This window comes from Thermobia domestica, chromosome 6 (genome assembly GCF_964235325.1).
Source record: "Thermobia domestica chromosome 6, izTheDome1.hap1.1, whole genome shotgun sequence".
NCBI lineage: Eukaryota > Metazoa > Arthropoda > Insecta > Zygentoma > Lepismatidae > Thermobia > Thermobia domestica.
The window spans coordinates 181,506,546-181,527,547 of NC_137459.1; the positions used below are offsets into that span (position 1 = coordinate 181,506,546).

Consider the following 21,002-nt stretch of genomic DNA (forward strand, 5'->3'; position numbering starts at 1 on the left):
CATTTTGCAGTAAATCTTAACATTATATCGCCTGTCATTTATGTTAACCCGCCCCGCTTCGCTGCGGTCATCCCGGTGCTGGCATATTGTAAAAGTGTCTGTAAAAATAAGCAAATCAATTAAAAAATTTTAAACAGAAGATTCAAGCTATTTTCCGCTGTATATCGCCTGTCATTTATGTTAACCCGCCGAGTGACACGATCATGCGGGTTGCATATAAATACGTTTATTTTTACCTATGATGAACTAATAACAAAGGATTTGTACGTTATGCACACTTGAATGGTCAATTATCTCAAGACACTGGTAATTAAAAATTAAAGTGATATGATAAAAACCATCTAGGGTCCAAATCCTAATAACCCCCCAAAAATGAAAGAAATTGGTTCAGCCGTATTAGCGTGATGAGCGGACAAAATTTTGTACGTTCTCTTTTATATATATAGATTGTGAATGATTAAATTCCTCCCTAACGGTTCAGTAACATCGCACTGCGAGCTTATTGGCTGATGCCACACGCCAATTCGGTTGATGCGGACTGTAGTGTTAAATTACATGCCAAGTGATATAAGCAATCTTTCCGTGAAATTTTACAAAAGAATAATGTCATTTAAAATTATTTTAAGTTAAATTGAAACAAGAACTTACATATTATTCGGTAAGTCTATCCTTTTCACTTGTTATAAATTAAAATCATCTTGAATGAATTAATGAGGACGTCTCGTTTTTCATTATTATTGTTTTACTTTGAGACACAATAGGAGTGAAGAAAATCTTGTGATTGTGAAAATAATAAGTAATTTCAACTTTAGAAATAGAAAATTAGAACTTTTACGTTGTATGGCCTTTATATTCTAAAAAAAAAAAAAAAAAAAAAAAAAAAAAAAGCTATTTAAAAAAAGTTCGTATTGTGGACACAGTTCTAAAGGCCTCATCGTTTCTTTTTTTAATTCAAGATTTTTATGAGATTTTTGTTTGTTTCTTTTATTTTCCCGAATAATGAAAATCGAAAATTGCGATTTTCTCTAAAACTGCTGTGACGATTTTCTTTTTACAATATCTTTCATAAATCAATATTTCATTAAGAACATTGCAATGCGACATTAGTAATTTCTTTTGGAAAAGTCCAGAAACGGTAGTTGCGGGGCTGAGGTTTTGACGATTTTCTCGAAAACAGCACAGGCGATTTTGTTCAAATTTCTTAAAATAAATGTTTCATTTGTAACCGTTCTCCGGATCTGCTCCTGACGTCCAACCAATGTGTACTTTAAAAACAGCTTAGCTTACCTGGTTAAGACATTGAACAATGTTTCCAAAAAGGAATTACAGAACTTTTCGCGGATCGTTCTCAGGTCTCGACAATGAGATGAGCATAAAGCACCGAGAGGTTCGGATGTCTCGTCTCGAAATCCGACCTCACTCGCCCTCGCGAAGGGAATTGTCCATCGCCCTCGAATTGACAATTAGCCCTCGCCCTCATGCTGGAAACTTGTTCTCGTCCTCGCGAAGGAAGTTGTCTATCACCCTCGCACACCCTGCCCTTGCAGTGAAAGTTGGCCCTCGCCTTCGTTCACCCTTGCCCTCGCGAGGATGGTTGTCCATCGCGCTCGCTCGCCCTCGCTCTCGTACTTGAAACTTCTCGCCCTGGCAGTGGCAGTTGGTCCTCGCCCTAGTTCACCCTCGCCCTCGCGAAGGGAGTTGTCCTTCGCCCTTGCCCTCATATGATTGAGGGTGAGAAAGCCCTCGAGAGGTCCTCCCTCGCAAGGATCAAATCCTCAATTTTCCAGCCTTTTTGATGAATTATTTCCTTAACATACGTCCTAAACAAAGAAAACTAGTTCAGATAAAGTATGAATAGAGTTTCCTTTACATCTTTCGGTACAAACTGGTGTTGCCCATGAGACGAGGCGAGACGAGAAATAATGTTTATCATCTTGTCTCGTAACTTTTATAAAAGTCTCGTGTCGTTCTGTAAATTTACGTACAAAATGTATTTCCTTATCTAGAAATTCTCAGAATCCTTCTGCATCACGAGAGGTGTAGGAAGAATGTATCTAAATATCATATAAACCATATTTATTATTGAAATATATTGTGATTTGAGTATCTTTAAATGTTTATAAATGCTCTTCATTCTGATCGTACAATTACTTTTATCAATTTATAGATTTTACGCACGGATCATTTAGCACTGAAATAGGTTTGAGACTGCTCACGAGTGTTGTTTTCAACATATAGTTTCTTATAATTATTAACATATAAGGAGATAACGTAAAAGATTGAGTTAGTTATTTGCATGAAATTAGTTCGGTGAATTTCGTTTACAATTCCAGCAATAACACCCTTTGTACGAGGGTCACTACGAAAGTTTTGAGATACGCATTGTTGGGGTACAGTATTTGAATTCCAACAATTGCGTTCGGTAGTGGTATCCAGAACGAAGAAGCGAAGCAAGTTTCAACTCGCTTCGCTTATCGGCGTGGCCGTATCGCTTTTACTTGTTTGTTGATGTGAGCAGTATTCGGCTGTCTAGAATGGAGCTCTAAAGGGAACATTTTCGGGCAATGATCCTTTATGATTTCAAAAGTGGTTTGACGAAACACAAAGCCTTGACCGTTTGCAGGGGTCATTTGGGGACTTTGCTCCTTCCCGTGCTACAATTTTTCGGTGGTTTGGTGAATTCAGAAGAGGCCGGGCATCACTTAAAGATGAAGAGAAAGCTGGACGTCCAACAAAAGCTGTGTCAGATGAAAACATTGCCGCTGTGGAACAAATGATTCGAGAAAATCCTCAAACAACTTTCAAGGACATTGAATCTACAGTGAACATTGGATCGCCAGCAGTAACAAAAATTCTTCATGATCGTCTTCGGCTCAGGAAGGTTTCATCTCGTTGGGTGCCTCACACTTTGACTGAACAGCAGAAGCGCATATGTGTGGAATGGTGTGAAGAAATGCTTGCAAGATTTAATGTAGGCAATTCTCGACGCGTCTCTGACATTGTTACTGGTGATGAGACTTGGATCTATCAATTTGATCCTGAAAATAAACGCCAGTCTACAGTTTGGATCTTTCCAGACAAAAATCCACCCACGGAAGTGAAGCGACCGCGAAGAGTGGGGAAGAAGATGGTCGCAACTTTCTTCTCCAAATCTGGCCATTTTGCATCTGTACCATTTGAAGAACAAAGGACTGACACTGACAAACATTTTTTATTTATTTGATTATTATTATTATTATTATTATTATTATTATTTTGTTAAGGTACACAGTAAGTGTACTTTCTTCAATACGCTTTTAAATTAAAGCAGCAATAGATAAGAGAGTTTAATGAAAATTAATTACATAAATAGGAACTCATGTGCTGTGCTGTGTTGTGCTAATGCAATATTTGTGCCCTCAAAGAACGTAGAGAAAATGAAATGAAATGAACTCTTTAAGTTTTACATTGTACGTTTATGCCGGCTAGGCTAAAGGAGATGGTGATGATGAGAAATGAATGAAATGATGGAATGAAGAAAGTGGGAGGAAACGGAAGATCCCCGAGAATACACACGCACACGGTGTTTGTCCACCACAAAGCCCTTGGTGCGAGCTGGGATAGAACCAAGGACCCCATGAATCAGAGGTGAACGCTCTACCACTGAGCAAGTGTGGCCCCAAGAACATAGAGAGAAACACAAGATATACAGGTTTCTTCCTAATCCACTGGGTTCCACATGTGTTACCAAGTCTCATACACGTGCTAAAAGACATACATGACGAAGAGTGTGTTATTGTGAGAGAAGTCAAATTCACGATTTCAACTTATTTACAAGCTTCACCCCCTCCCCAGATTTTTTTTTTTTTTTTTTTAATCTTTCTTTCAGTTCGTTCATTTGTCGGTATGTACACAGACTTAGAGGTCACAACTCAATGCATCGAGACCAAATTTTAAAATTAAAACTCTTTTTTGAGGTCCTGAAGTTATTTTTCGACTTTCTTTCTTCTTTGAAGTTCACATAAATTCAGATAGTTGACGGGAGGATGAAAGATGAAAGTTGCTACTTTCTCGAAAACTGCTCTAACGAGTTCGGTTGTATTTCATAAATCAGTACTTCATTAGCAACTCTACAGTATGGCATGAGTTCTTTCGAGAAATTCTAAATAGATAATTCTACTGGTAAAGATGATTTTTATTATTTTTTGAAAATGTCTAAAACTGGTTTGCTCATGTTTCAGTAACTTCGTTCATATTTCAGAAACAAAAATTTCATTGATTCTACAATATTGCATGATTTAAGAAGAAATGTGAACGAGAAAATTTAGTACATGGCTTGTACCTTTTATTTTCTCATATTTTAAGCCACCGTGTTCAGTACCCCTAGGAAATGCTGAAAGCTAGATAGTGTAAGCATTCTATAAGAATTAAAATCAAGAACAAATAAACATTTATTATTTAATGATTAGTATGACAAGTGAAAATTCTGCACCTGCTTCCATATAACAAAATAAATCCATTGTTTTCAACTACATAGGGACAATTAATTTATAGTGACCAGTGTAGTTTCTGAGTCAGGTACAGGCTCCTCCTCCTTTCTACGTAAAAGATTCAATGAAATAAACTATTCTGGAAGTGAATATTGTCAGAGATTATGCACTGATTGTTTATTGGAAAACGAAGGATGGAATCACAGTGTAAGGATTTTTCTCTGTTTATTTTTCAGGAAAGTGATGATGAGAACAGGGGAGAGAACTGGCGTGAAAATCGTGAGAGGCGTTGGGAAGACCGCCAGAAGTCTAGAGGGCGATCAAGGCATGATAATGACCTTGATCCAATGGATCCAGCCGCTTATTCAGATGCGCCAAGGTAAGGTTTAGTAGAAGTATGATTAATGCGTGCTTTCATAACCATGAACATCTAATAGTTAACATTTAAGAAGTACCACTGAAAATAAGAGCTAGAGCTGAATTAGTTTTGTGGACATCGTTTTCTGATAACAGGCTAATTAAAAATAACAAGGAGAAGGTACTATATATTGGGTGGATCATTTAGCTTGCTACGCCCTTGTAACATTTAATCTAATTTACAAACAAGGGTGAAATTATATACCGTGTAAGTATCGGCAGGGGGACATTGGCATATTTTGTGCTTGCACAAGGTTAACAGTGTTGCCAATCCAACATGAAGTTGTAGTTTTCTAAATGGCAAGGGAAACGGTTGAACACGTGTCCATTTGTTTTTAGTGAGAAGTTTATGCATTGAGTTTAATATTCCTAATTGGCGGGCTCGCGACATATTGTATGTTTTTACATACATTTTAAACCCCTCTAATCTCTCCCTGAAGGACGCGCCCTTGAATCGAAGTAATATGATAAAAACCCAGCTTATGGTAGGTACTAACTATGTTCTAAAATTCCTTTCAAACTGTACAAAAATTCTTTTTAAACCCTTCAACAGTTTCCCTGTCATGTGATCACAAACTACAGCCATTATCGCTTTCAACGCAAAGAAATAAATTATAGAAAATTAGGAGTTCTCAAAAACGCTGGGACACAAATTCTCTTATTTTTAATGAAGAGTTTATACAGTATACCATGTTTCATCTTCGTAATTTGACAGAATCATGAGTATTAAATTTTTCCAATAGATTTTGACTCTCCTCTCTTCGTCTTAGAATACGCATTTTAAACAAAGTAACATGAAAAATATGTAGTTGGAAGAACATGATAACTAGATCAAATAAATAATTTCAAACGGTTTAATCTTTTTTTCTGTGATGCGAACACAAACAAGATATTTTTCTTTTCATTTAATAATTACAATTGAATACCGATACAGCAAATTTGATCAACCACAAATGGAATTCGTTACTCATTATTACCAAACTTTTTTTTTAATGGTATTATCTTCTAGTGATGATCCCTTCATAAATATATATTTTAGACCAGGGGTTTTCAACCTTTTACATTAGCGTACCAGCAAAGCGTTATCTCCATAAGTCGTACGTGGCTCACGTACCACTAGTGGTACGCGTACCATATGTTGAGAAACTGTTTTAAACCAATTCTGAAACTAGGCGCGTGCTAAGAAACACGATTGAAGATAGTAATTATGAACATATTAAGATTATTTCAATCCAAGTTTTGAAGTATACTTTTGGAGGTGTTTTTTTTTGGGGGGGGCGATTATATGTGGATTTTACCCCCCCCCAAAAAAAAACGAGATTTTTGGGTTGAGGAAAATTCCATCAACCATGACCAACATAGAACATGTTTATATATATAACATCGTAAATACTTTCTTGTCACAGTTTTTTATATGCTTGGAACAAAGGGGTGATGAAATTACAAAATGAAATGAAATCTTTAAATTTTACGTCCCACGGTTATGCCGGTTCGGCTAAAGGAGAGGGTGAAGATGAGAAATGAATGAAATGGTGGAATGAGGAAAGTGGGAGGAAACGGGAGAACCCCGAAAAAACCCACGAGCACAGTGTTTGTCCACCACAAAGTCCACACGGCGCGAGCTGGGATCGAAGCAGGAACCCCAAGCGCCGGAGGTGAACGCTCTACCAGTTAGCCACCGCGCCCCCTGATGACGTTACAGTTATAACCAAGGTAAAACGTATGATAATTTCATGTGCAAGGAAACAAATAAGATGCTTACCATAAACAAAGCCACATTCAGAACTCAACGTGACACGATGTATGTAGGAATATAGTGTCCTTTAGGAATGCCATTCGTCGATAGGGATCGAACAAAATTTAATGGGTGGAATACGGTAGCTTTTTCATTTTAACAGTGCATTTTACCTTATAATGGGTGTTTTAACTTATTTTTGTCCTTTCGAGAAAGGCTTACGATAAACTATATGCAAGCCATGGAGCGGCGAAAATGTTTATTTTTCAATTGTAAGTTCATAATGCTCTATAAATTAGATAATAACTGGTACCTTTTTTTATTATTATTTTCTGTGTAATTACACGCAACACAAAGTTCTTATTATACTTAATTTGTGTTGAATTGGTTGTCTTTGGTTTTTAATATTATATTAGTAATGAACTTTCAAAATCTCTCACCTTCCGTTTCGTAATATCAGCTACTATAATTTTGAGAATCGTGTTACAGTACCCGGAACACAAACGGTCAGGTTTTTCATGTGGCATCTTGCATAAGCAAATTATAATATTAAGGATGAAGTAAATATATTGTTTTACAAAAACTGGAAATTAAAGAAATCACAGTTCGTACATACTTTTTTTTCAATGTTTTTTGTTATAACTGCTGCTATTTTGCCACTATGTAGTATAGGTGACCATTTCACATTGGACTCACTCGGCCTTATTGATCTCAATTGAGCCCGCGCTCGGGCTTACTTTTCTCAAGTGGGCTTATGGTCACTCGGACTGGGCCTCATTTCTCTCACGGGGACCGTTGTGGCTCAGCGGTAGAGTCTTCAGATCTGGTGCATGGGGTCCTTGGTTTAATCCCAGCTCGCGCTAATTGAACTCTGTGGTGGACAAACACCGTGTGCGTGGGTTTTCTCGGGGTTCTCCTGTTTCCTCCCACTTTCTTCATTCCACCATTTCATTCATTTCTCATCACCGTCTCCTTTAGCCTAGCCGGCATAACCGTGGAACGTGGAACTCAAATATTTCATTTCACTTCATTTTCATTTCTCTCAGCTGGACTTTCGCTCACTCGGGCTTAGACTCACTCCTCACAAGTGAGCTCGCACTAATTCGGGCTCACTTCTCTAAAGTGGGTTCATGCTTACTCCAGCTCGGTCACACTTTCTTCAATAGGGCTCACACTCATTAACTGTGCTGTAACTCTCATTCACTCGGGCTTGAGCTCACTCAACTAAGTGGGACTAGCACTTAGTTATTGGATACATGAGCGCTGGATTCGTGAATTTAGATATCTATGGCACGGGAGTGTGAGTTCCATCAAAGACAATGAGCATACGAGAAGCCAGTGCAAATTAACTTTGTCTGCTCTACGTGCATAATCCCATAAGTGTCCCAGAGTGCGAAGTCATCACAGTCAAAGAGGGGTGAAGTGAGGAATGTGTTGAAAAAATAAAAAAACTTAGCGATGGACTGCTTCGAGATACATAGATTATGTGTGAACATCTATTTATTGCTAAACAATGTGGTTAGTAACACTATTTTATTTGTTAATTACATAAGAAACATGCTAATTATATATGAATTGCTATAATTAATTTGCGAACTTCTCGCAATAGTGTCACCTTATTCACACACACCCACAGTAACTTAATGGTGAGTGAAATTTATTCCAAAAATATTAAAAATGGAAATTCCTCCCATCTTCCCCAAGATTTGTCACTCTGAGGTGGACAGTAAAGCAACGTTTAAAGAGTATGTTTTACTAGACAATTGACTAAGATGTTATTAAATTTAGGAACTGAATTCCATATAAAGTTGGACAGGAAAGCTCAAACAAAACATTTGATACATTCAACAAATATAAATATATATTTTACACACTATCCTGACAAGTAAGTAGACATCCTCAGGGCAACGTGATTTCGTAGAAGTACCGAACGAACACTTAACTGTCGATAAGTACGATGTAAGTGGTGGAGTGAGCATGCAAAACAACAAATGCTGCGCGGACATGGCAGTGAAGAGCCGACAGAGTTTAGCTGAGATCGCATAGTTTCTCATTGAATGTGTGGTAGAAATTAATGCATCATTAGTACTGTTTTATGTGTATATTAGCAATTGTTACTAGGATTAAAGTGGAGTTCAAAAACACGCTTATACCATAAATCGGATAGACCTTTACCAACTCCATGCCTGAAACGTGTGATCTTTCAGAGTACAAAGTTCCAGCCATCCAAATCTGTCAATGACATCGCAGCCACGGTTTACAGATTTGAACGTACCATCAAAGTAGTATGTGCATAGTGTGGGAGTGTGGGAATGTATAGACAAGTCACGAAAAGAAACCTGTTCTTGCAGAACCACAAATGACACGGAGACACAATTGAGCCTCCACCATGTGCAACAAGCAACAACAACTTTGGAACATTGTTGCATTCTTCGATGAAAGCCGATTTTTCCAACTATCGGAAGCGATCAACAAACCTCTGTTAACCACTTGTGTGTCTTTCTGTTTCATGATAACTTTCGTAAAGCATCCGATTTTAATGAAGCTTGATAGTATGTACCTTATCCATCTTCCGAAATAAGCCAACACTAGACTACATTCCATTTTAAAAACCCGTAAGATTCATTCTGAATGATGATTTAAGTTAAGGAAGACCTAAAGAATTAAATTCCGGAGGTTGCCGGAAGAAATTACTGGTCAGTTTTCAAAGTCCCATTATAATAGCTATTGATTCGTTAGCGTTGTAATATTTAAAAGATAAGAAATTTGGAGTTCATACAGATAAGTTCTGACAGTTATGAATACATTTGCATAGCGATGTAAAATTTTACATTAGCTTCTTCGCAACTGCAGGGCATTGTTCTGAAGTTAACATTCCATGTTGAAAGAATAATTAAAGATTATGGCAAAGATTTTTCCATTTGGGTCGGGTTTAGGTTGCCATCTCAAAATTCGTAGCGTGATTATATACTATTCACAGGCTGATACATTGGTTATGACGCATTTTTTCATAAATATGTTCGGGCTGCAGCACTTGAGCCATGTTGGTATAAGGCATCAGAAATGCAAATAACTCTGAATAAATCTAAATTGAATCCGATATTTTATGTAATCGCCTTCTAACGCAGTTCATCTACTGTAATTCTTAATTTTGGCAAACAAATAAGTTCAGACTTCTTCAATCGTATTAAAATTCATTGGAGTTTCAGAGTTATTTCTCGGGTTCGATTCCCGGTAGGGCCACTCGGTCGAAAAAGTGTAAAACGCGTTTTCAGGCCAGCCACTCTGGATGAGGTTTTCCTGGGTTTTCCTCATTCACACCAGGCAAATGCCGGGGCGGTACCTAACTTATAGGTCCCAGGCCGCTTCCTTCCTTCCTCAATCCTTTCTTCCTTCCCTTTCCCCGAATTGTGTGCTCGCCGAGGGACGTCATCCCTCAAAAACGTAAAGAGCTAAATGGCTTTTGATGCCGAAAGCCCAGAAATCTAAATCCTAAATCAGAGTTATTTCTAAAAGTATGAAGAGAGCATCTTCAACAAATACTTCTGATGAAGCATTTAAAGCATGTTTATTTTTTACTGATTTGCTTGTCGTGTTGCAACCAACCAGAGCGTGCAATCCTGGTAAAATATTGCAAATTTCTTTAAGTGATTCAGCTGCTAAATGACAGCTTAAAATATTTTGTTTATTCAAATCCTTCAAACCAAATACCTCGACAATCAGTTTTCGTCAGTCTTTGCCAAAAGTAAATGCGAAGCAGTAAAATATCTGTATCTGCGTTCTTTATTGTAACTTCTTCAATCCTTCCATGAAGGGTATGAGAAATGACTGAATATTCTACAATCTGCCTGTAAGTGAATTGACTTCAATTCTGTCACGCCAAATGAGCTTTGTGATGGACAAACACCTCGTGTGTTGGTTTTCTCGGGGTTCTCCTGTTTCCTCCCACTTTCTTCATTCCACCGTTTCATTCATTTCTCTTCATCACCGTCTTCTTTAACCTAGTCGGCATAACCGTGGGACGTAAACCTTACAGATTTCATTTTATTTATTTATTTATTTATTTATTATTATTATTATTATTATTATTATTATTATTATTATTATTATTATTATTATTTTCAATTCTGTCGCTTCAGATAAAGCATTACCTCGTATTTTAAGCATTAATTGAATCTTCATATACCTCAGAAATAAAAAGCTCTGTTTCAAAAATGAAATCTTCCAGTTTAACGTCCTACGATTATGCCCTTTAGGATAAGACAGACGTATAATTAAGGAATGTGAATGATGGAAGAATTGGTGGAGTGAAGACATAGCAGGAAACAGAAGTACCCGGGAAAACCCACGGACACGATGATGTTCACCGCAAACTTATTTGGTTGGTGATCGGCCACTGTATTATATATACAGTGAAACCTGTCTTCAGCGGAATCGAGCGGGACTCGCAAAAATTTCCGTTAAAGACAGGTTTCCACTTAATGGAGATAGACCTTTCCGTTAAAAAAAATATATATGCTTATAACGAACATAATGAAAAAATATATTGATGTACGCAACTTATTCAATTACAGTACTTTTTCCTTACACGGATTAATACCCAAAAAAACTTACAATAAGCACAAAATATGCTGTGCACACTTTCCTTTATTTTTCCCAATAGTCAAGCAGGATTTTTTGCATACATTGCTACTACTTGGCTGCGGTATACTTCAGGACACAGAAAAGCTTTCTCTGGAATTTTGAAAGTCCTCTGAACTCTTTCCTCCTTGTTTTCACGACACGTGATGGAGATATATAACTTCTGCTTTACCTCAATTCCTTTTTTCCAGAACTTTGTTTTGTCAGTTTTCTTCTCATTTTTGTTGGCTGTCGCTAGTTGCTACACAAGCGGAACAGAAGTACGCCTACAAAGAAGACTGCCAGCTGACATGCTACGTAGGACTAGCGAAAAATTGTGGGAGCTGAATATGAGTAGTGATTGACGAAGGTCAACACTGCCCATAAAGATTTAACAAAAGAACGAAGTATTTATCGCAGGTTTACCCTCTCACAGGATGTTTAAAAATTTTCTAAACGATGTAGTCTGAAACTCCGAATTTTCCGTTAAAGGTTTATTTTGCTTTCCGTTGTCCGCATAATACAGTTTTCGCTTAATGAAGGGACTTTTACATGTCTTTTACTCCAAAATCCATGGGACCATGAAATATTTCCCTTTAAGACAGTTTTCCGTTTAATAAAGGGTCCGTTGAAGGCAGGTTTTACTGTATATATATATATATAGTAGCCCAACTTCTTATTGAAGACAGACCTGCTGAAACCCTGGAAAGAGTATTACTAGTCGTAATCGAGCGTAAAGTTTATCTATAATGGAATAATTTCATCGCATTACTTATTAGCAATTTCAATTCCAACCAGTAATTCTTAAGCTTTGAAGAAAGTACATGTCTTGTTTAATCATGTATTTAAATGTCTACACTAAAGCAAACTTATAGGGAATTTTCCTTGAAGGAAATATTCGGTATATTGTTTCGAATACTTCGGCATAGTGAAATCTATCAAGAAAAAATATTTTCTTATCATAGTCAATTATTTAAATAAACAAAATTCAAATTTTTGGAAACTTAATGTCTTTCACACTATTATCCTTAACCGATTTCAATCTCAACCAATGAGTTGATTGGGATGCTTTATAAACGCTGCGCTTTATTCAAATCATTAACTTAAATAAAAATGAAGTCTGACTAAAGCAAAAATTTATTATTACTAATTTGTATAGTTTCACCAATATATCGTTGCGTTCATCAGACATTATTACCGGCATTGTAACACAGATTGCAGTTGTTTGGTTTTATTGGAGTTTAGCGTCTCTTTTAGGATCATCGAGGCTACAAATGAGACGAGGACCTACAGGTTAAGGTAGAATCCGGGCTATCGTAATGCATTCAAAATTCATTATTCCCCCATTGAAATCAAAATTGGGACCCGGTGCACCAAAGTCGGGTGCGTTAGTCACTTGAGTAGTGGAAACAGCTAACAAAGATTAATAGTAATAAGTGTTTGCTTTGGTCAGATCTAAATTATTCGTAGTTCTAAATCTAGAATAAGCAGTATTCCGATCAATCAAATAATTTTTACGTAGTTTATACTTTAAAATGGTATTATTGTACCCTCATAGCAGAACATGCCGCGATCTGCGATGTGATCGCAGAAAATCTGCCGCGCCTGTGCAGAAAAATTGCCAGAGGAAAAAAAGAAAGAAAAAAAAAACAGCCAACAGAAAACTATAAAAACATGTCTGCTATGTGTAGATGTTTTAAATGCACAGACGACTCACATAAATATAGTTTGAACTGTTTTTCACGTCTCGTAAAGCGTATTTTCAACAATCATAAGTATTTCTTCTGCAGAAAATTTTTGCAGAATTCCTGCAGAAAAGTTGTGACTCACAAAAGCTCATCGCAGAAAGACAAAAAAAGTTCTGCCATTGGGATATGTACAAATGTGCGAACTTGCAATAAAAGGTGGGATTTACTCCCTAATCTTGATGGAATACAATCCCAGACAATACTCATTTCAGGTTTATGGACAAACGTCGTGTGCGTGGGTTTTCTCGGGGTTCTCCCGTTTCCTCCCACTTTCTTCATTCCACCATTTCATTCATTACTCATCATCACCGTCTCCTTTAGCCTAACCGGCATAACCGTTGGACGTAAAACTCAAAGATTTCATTTCATTTTATTTTCATTTTTCAATAGCCGTCGAGTTGTGAAAGTTTGCATGAGCATTTATTTTGACATGCTGAATACAATCAAAGAAGATAAATTACGCTTTTTCTCTGCCACCACCAGAACGTTTGTTTTAGACACACTATAGAATGATGAACTTACAGTATATTAAAAAAAAAAAAAAAAAAAAAAAAAAAACTTTTCATTATCAATCGTGTTTGTGATATACAAACATCAACAATAACTTTACTGGGACAGAACAATACTAACCGGTAATGAAATACATAGTAACAGACCGGATATTGGTAATAGTAGCAACAAAAAAGAGGTACATCTAATAGACACTACAAAAAATCCTACAAAAACACATAGAGAAAAATACAAACAACTAGCCCAAAACTTTACAGGACACTGGAAGATAAAAAATGAGAAAATAATACCATTAATAATAATAATATTAGATACAGCAGTGACCTACAAGATGTCGAGAAAGGCACTTGAAACCATTGGAATTGAAAAAAAATATAAAGAAGAAACAGAAAAGTGTAATACTGGACACATGCAGATTGTAGGAAACTTCCTGCAAGTTCCAGAATAAAGGGGGAGAACACAGAGAATTAGTAATATACTTGGATGTCCCATATATTACTATGTTGCCTGCTCAGAGGAAAAGTAGAGAAAAATATAATAATAATAATAATAATAATACAGAAAACACTAGTCTAAAAAAATCAAATTTGTTACACGCCCACTTATCCAGATCACCTTTCATGAGAAAAGTGAGGCCGAACCAAAGAGAGCGAGAGCCCCAGAGAGTTTAGGCTCACTTTCCTCAACTGGGCTCACTCTAACTTATTTCATTGGCGCTCGGGCTCACTTCATTCAATTGGGCTGGGGCCCACTTCTTTAATTTGGGCTCGCGCTTACTCGGACTTTCGTTCACTTATTTCATTGGGGCTCGGGCTCAATAATAGCGCGAGTTTGGACATCTCTGACCTGTAGTGCACAGAACTCATGATTTCTAATAAAATTCTTTAGACCTCAAAGACAAATAATGTGCAGAAATTTCAAAGAATCATGTACCTGATGTATCAGTTGCAAATTTAGCTTATACAAGGTAGTAGTCCAAACGAAGATATAAGGTTACAAGGTGAAAGATGACGCATCTGACAAAGTGAAAATATATTGCGTTTGTGTTCCGAATTCTGTAATAAGGTGATTCTTCTGTTCGGAGCTTATAATACACTTTCTTGTATGTACTGTATAGATTAGTAGATTGAAAGTGCCAGTGTTACTGCATGCACATGTGCCTTTCCTTCATAAACTGAAGCTATGTGACAAGTTGAAAAGCATCAGACACTTCACATGACTCCAACAGATAGCGGATAGGTTTCTGGAGCATGCAATGCGTAACGAGGTCTGGTTTTATGGTCAACGCTCAGGCAAGAAGTACTGGTCACCAGTTGAAAAAAAAAATGAAATCTTTGAGTTTTACGTCCTACGCTTATGCCGGTTAGGCTAAAGGGAACTGTGATTATGAGAAATGAATGAAATGATGGAATGAAGAAAGTGGGAGAAAATGGGAGAACCCCGAGAAAACACACGAGCACTGTGTTTGTCTACCACAAAGTCCACACGGCGCGAGCTGAGATCGAACCAGGGACCCCAAGCACCGGAGGTGAACGCTCTACCACTGCGCCTCCCTGGTCACCAGTGGAATTCCAAAAATTATCGTGAAGAACCACTCTACCTGACAAGAATAGATTTATGATGTATGTTTTCCTCGAAGTGTGTACATTGGCACGGCATTATGTCACGAGACTGCCAAAGCGCTCTATACTCTTGAATATTCCAAAAATACTACCAGTCAACGAGTGTGACAAGGTTACTTCGAGCAGGAAGAGACAACGTGCCGTATCTTCCACAAGACTATGGGTCGCATCAACCCTGCGTTTTCGGATGACAGATTACTCATCAGTAGACTTCGGATTTTAGGGCAAATGCCTATTTTTTTTTCTTTCTTTTCGCAGTTCGGCAATAAAACTTTGCATCTTTACGAATTATGAAAATTTAGGCCTATTGAAACAATGTTGTAGTGACTTAAAATGTCCTAAAAGAGGTGATAGAACCTATTTTTGTCTTTTTTGTTCTTTAAAAGCCTAAAATAACCTAAAACAAGAAAATAGCATTTTTTTTTCATGTGTTTTCTTAACAATTAAAAAATAAACACGTTTTATTTACAGAATAACTCTTGTGAAAGCTTTGTAGCAAATGCAACATAAAATGATTCATTTCATGTCTGTTCAATACTCCTTCAGAAACTTGTCAGAACAGAAGATAAGAAAGACATATTTAAGAGTCCGAATACAACAGTACACTCGCTAAGATTTGGGGGTGGGGGGAATTGGCGATTCCTGCATTTGGGTAAGCGTCGATGAAACAACAGATGCATGCAACAGATATGTAGCAAATGTTGTAGGGAAGTTCAATGAAGATGGACCTTCACCTCCTCACATGATCAGTAGTAAGGAACTTCAGAAAGTAAATGCCCACTCAATTGCTTACGTTGTAAACAAAAGTTCGCAACTCTTATATCTCGGTGGTGTAGATGATTCCAAAGTTCTCCTTCTCTGTACCGACGATTCCTCCTACATGACTGCTGCCTCTAAACATCTGAAAACCTTCTACTCCAATTTAATTCATGTTACCTGTACGGCACATGCGTTTCACAGGATTTCTGAAACCATCAGAAATGAATTCCCTGAAGTAAATAACCTTGTTTGAAACATGAAGAAAACCTTCTGTAAAGCTCCATCCAGAATTGTTTTTTTCAGAGAGAGAGAGAAAAAAAAATTCCGACATCTCTCTTCCTCCGCAACCTGTTTTAACACGCTGGGGAACATGGATTGAGGCAGCTGCGTACTACGCTGAAAACTTGGATGCTATTGCGAAACTTGAATGCTATTGTGAAACTTGAATGCTATTGGATGCTTGGCAGCCGCGTACTACGCTGAAAACCTGTTGTCGAAGAACTTCCTGGTGAGAGTAGCAGTTCGTGTCTCACAGCTTTGAAGGAGCTTGTGAAGGACGCAGCAGTAAAGAGAGATGTTGTGTACATAAAGGCAAATTTTTCTTTTTGCCTGTAACAATTGCCAAATTGGAAGGTAAGGAAAGAACACTTGTTGAGCAGGTGACAGTGGTAAAGAAGGAGAAAGAAAACTCCACCGTGCTACAGGAAAACTTGGGGAAAAAGTGGTGTAAATGGGAAACTATGATTAAGAAAAACCGAGAATTTGATGTGTTGGATCGCACGGCAAGAGTTTTGACGGGGAAGAAAGAGATGCTTCCAGAAGGTGTTTTTTTTTTTTTTTTTTTTTTTAATGCAAGCAAATTCAAATGTGCATCTATATGTATTGTTGAGAGACACAAATAAAGATGTTTGGGAAATTTACAGTTGAAATTTTAGAGCCTATTTTGTAATTTTTAGCGCGTATTTTCGTGTTTTGAGGGACTATTTTAGGCGCCTAAAACGTAAGATTTTCGTGTCTAAAATTCTGAATTCTACTCATCAGGGAGCTACGGAGGGATCGGTCATTTGCAATTTTTATTTATAGTACATATATGAATTTATGAAAGCAATCTCGTATGTCCAAGAATTACATAACGTGAATAGCGCACAACACATCGTAGAATGAGTTACTGTCCGTAATGCAGAAGTGTAGTCGAGGGGGACACTTTTAAAAGAGTAGTGATCCTTGTTTAAATATTGGAAGCGTAAATAAACTCAGAACAGAAGAAACTTCATACTACAGTACCTGGAACTCAAACGTCGAGCCGGGTTCCACAATGGCTAAGTGGTAGAGCGCTCATTTCTTGTGCATGGGGCCCAGGTTCAATCTATCTCGCCCCAAGTGACCTTTGTGGTGTACAAACACCGTGTCCGTAAGTTTTTCAGGGTTTTCTCATCCTCCAGTTTCTTCATTCCACCATTTCATTCATTATCACCATCACCGTCTCCTTTAGCTTCGGTACATAATCGTGGAATGTAAAACTAGAAATTTCGTTTCACAAACGCAGAGACGGGCTGATTTTTTGTGCCACACACTGTATTTGTAGTCTTTCTACTTTATTATTATTGTCATTATTTATTACTGTATTGTAATTGAGAATTGCACGAGTATGCTTGATGAATACATGCCCGAAACATTCCTATTGCATTAAAGTTGTATTGCACAGGAACAAAGAAACATGGACATTTCAAACTAGGCTAATTACAATGCATAGGAAGTGGCATTTATAACATGTTTGAAGTGTATACCATCCATTTCAATTCTTTTATGCAGCCTGATTGCAAAATTGGGGGTTGCAAAATTGGATACCATCTTTGTTTGAATGTCAATGCTCAAAATTTCACTCTCGATACATGTTTTCAGATCGCCGAGGTCTAAGAGTTCGTGTAGTAGTAGTAGACATGGTCCTTCACGCAACCTCATAAAAATAATGGATTAAAGCTAGTTGAAAACGGAGGGCAGCTACAGCTCATAGTGCTTTGGATAATCCAGTGCGATGGGGACTTGCAGAATTTTGCATAACCTATGCTTATGAGCGCTGGTCCCGATAATCCTTTAATGACGGGAATAAATAATTTCTCAAGCATTTGGCTGTACTTCTAAGGTGGCACATGTTCTAAAACCTCCGTGTTCGATCCCAGCTCGCCAAGTGAACTTTGTGCTGGACAAACACCTTGTGCATGGATTTTTTCGGGGTTCTCTAGTTTCCTCCCACTTTCTTCATTCCACCTTTCATTCATTTTTCATCATCGCCGTCTCCTTTAGACTAGCTGTCATAACGTGGGACATAAGACAAACCTCCGTGGGCAGAGCATACCACACAGACACACGTTTCGGGTGAAAACTTGAACTTACCTAAATGTGGTTGCAGGCTTACAAAACTATTCAGTCAAAAGAGTCATTGGAATACCTGATGACTCACGATCTCCCTTTTGGAGTTCATTGGGCATTGTCTGCGCAAATTGCAGTCCTATCCCATGTGTTCCTCTGTTAGTGGCTGTTGGACAGGATTTCGTAGAAAAGCAAATAATCTGACACCAAAATGCGTTGCATATTGCTGTGTTCAATTCCTAATGCCTAAGATGCACGTTTTGTGAACTTTGTTAAGCTTCTTGCAATTTATTCACTAGGTTTATTATTGTGTGTCTGTCTGGGCCAACGTTGAACTTAAAACTTTACTGGGAATGCTCGCCACAACAATTGTTCCGAACTTTCGGCTGCCTGAATGTATTCTTTGATTGTGAATATCCGCTGCTTAGTGGTGCAGGCGGCCATTTTCCAATCCTGAGTAATTGAAAAAAGAAAAGAAAAGAATCATGGTTTACAAAATGCCTTGATGTAACGACAATATGACGCAAATCTTATACCGTTACACTCAGTATTAGCTGAGAAATTGACATTTATTGGTAGATGTGTTCTGAGCCATCCTCTAAATTGGTATATAAATCAAGTTATCTTGTTTCGACCTAATTTAGTTTTACATAGTATCATGTGTCATATAGGAAGTACGATCCTCACGTGTAGTATAAAGTTGAAAATTATTTTTCGATTGGACTCGCCGGGATTCCAAGTTGATATTCGTGTTTAGGCTAGTTTGATTTTATTGTAGACATAATCTGACCACTCGTATGTCGACAGGTGTAGGCGAATTCTACATTTTTTATTATTTATTTAGGGGCAGTTGGACATCGGGACTTGGGAAGAAGAACGAAGCCAAAACTGGTGCTGACACGACAGCTTCAGGGCCTTTGTACCAGATGAGGCCGTATCCTAGTCCTGGTGCCGTACTTAGAGCCAATGCTGAAGTTGCGAGATTTCCAAAAACAAAATAAAGGACCAGGAGTTTTATTTAAAGACTTAACCGTGATAACACAGCTATTTGAAATGTCTGTAAATTGTTTTTAAGTACAATTTTCTCTTGGATTTCTTGTGTATATAAGTGTGTGTGCTTATATAGAACAGTAATATATATTTTAAAGAAATAAAGACTAACTTGGTGTTTGTTATTGATTTTCCTTTTTTTTTTATCGATTTTCTTTTTTACTTTTTCAAGCCAAAACTATCGCTTTCGTTTATTGCTGAAAGGTTCGGACGAAATTCGTAAGAAAAAATAAAAAAATGAATTTCCTTTAGTGTTATATCCTAGTTTTGTACTTCTCGCCAGTAATAATAATTCAGCTCGTAGTCATAAAGTTCTGAAAATTTAAAATACTGAAGTGAACAATCGGTGTAAAAATAACACTCGAGAACCACTATCATTAACCATAAACAATATCCGCTAATATCAAGTCTGTATTGTCACTGTTGCTAATTACCAAAATTTTTGATTTTATAAAGCTTGTTAGACACGTACTAATTTTATATCCTGTGGGGAATTTTATCCGTAATAAGTATGGTCAATATAAACCCATTGTTTGTCCAAACTACCTTTATTAAGGTTTAGTTTTGGTTTCTTCGTTCTGATATAGTAAGATTCATAGACTAATCTTTCTATAAGCGACGATGTCTTGTGTAGAATGTTAAACTTCTTATGACATGCTTTGATTCACCTAAATGTTTGGATAATACCGAGACTGCTGATTTCTTATCTTTGGTATCCCTGAGGCGTTCTTATATGCTACTGCCTACATTTGTTTTTTTCTATGGAGACATTAGCATAAAAGAACTTACCACGGATGCCAAAGATGTGTGCTAAGAAATAGTACTGGCGTGAGGAAGTATAAAACTGGAATGTAACACAAGATGAAATTCAGGAACTCTTATGAATTTCGTTCTTCGAAATAAACTTACAATAGTAATCGGAAGCGCCAGCAAGGGCACAGCTGAACTAGAAAGGCTCTAGTCTTTATTTCTTTAATTATAAGTTCGTAAAACAAGAAATCTGTGACATACATATATATATATATATATATATATATATATATATATATATATATATATATATATATATATATATATATATATATATATATATATATATATATAGTTTGATAAGTCAATGTTGTAAATGTTAGGTATTCTCACAATTGCATAAGAAATTGACCTAGCAGTGTGAATTGCTACACTAGTAGAAAACGACGAAGCTCATGTTTTATTTTTTTTTCTCGAATATAAAATTTCTTTTTCAATAATTTTTCATTCTTGTCTTTTCTGTGTTCTTGGTTGTACATTTATATGTAACAGGTGAATAAGGAGTTCGAATTATTTCGAAAAATGTTACATGTTAGTATATATTTGACCTGTTTGTTCTGTTTTTTTAAATTCTTGATCATAATCATGTAAAGTGCACTTTCATTTTTCTTCACTTTGTTTTGGTTATTAAACATAGAGTACCACTGTCATGCCTTTTGTAATATAAATCATGTGAATACATTTTTATATTTAAAGCGATCTTCCTTCTGTAAGTCCTTCTTTGAATCAGGTACTACCGTTGCCACACCAACACAGAAAGAACTACAATTTGACTCCCAATATGACCATCCCTACTTCTGGCATCCGTTGTTTTGAAATTAATATTAGTGCAATTCAGGGAGGTGTATTTCGGTAGCAAAGTCTTACAACTATCCCACATTGTTTGATAATG

At 37.0% G+C, this 21,002-nt stretch overlaps 1 protein-coding gene across 1 annotated transcript in view; it reads left to right on the top strand.

Annotated features, from left to right (window-relative positions):
• LOC145688347 (polyglutamine-binding protein 1-like) overlaps window positions 1-20,809 on the top strand; it is a 74,510-nt gene extending 53,701 nt beyond the window's left edge. The window contains exons 5-6 of the mRNA XM_081762488.1: window positions 4,706-4,848; window positions 19,095-20,809. Of these exons, the coding sequence (XP_081618614.1) occupies window positions 4,706-4,848; window positions 19,095-19,251 (300 nt within the window). The 3' untranslated portion in view covers window positions 19,252-20,809. The remainder of the gene's footprint in view (window positions 1-4,705; window positions 4,849-19,094) is intronic.
• Window positions 20,810-21,002: the final 193 nt, after the last annotated feature.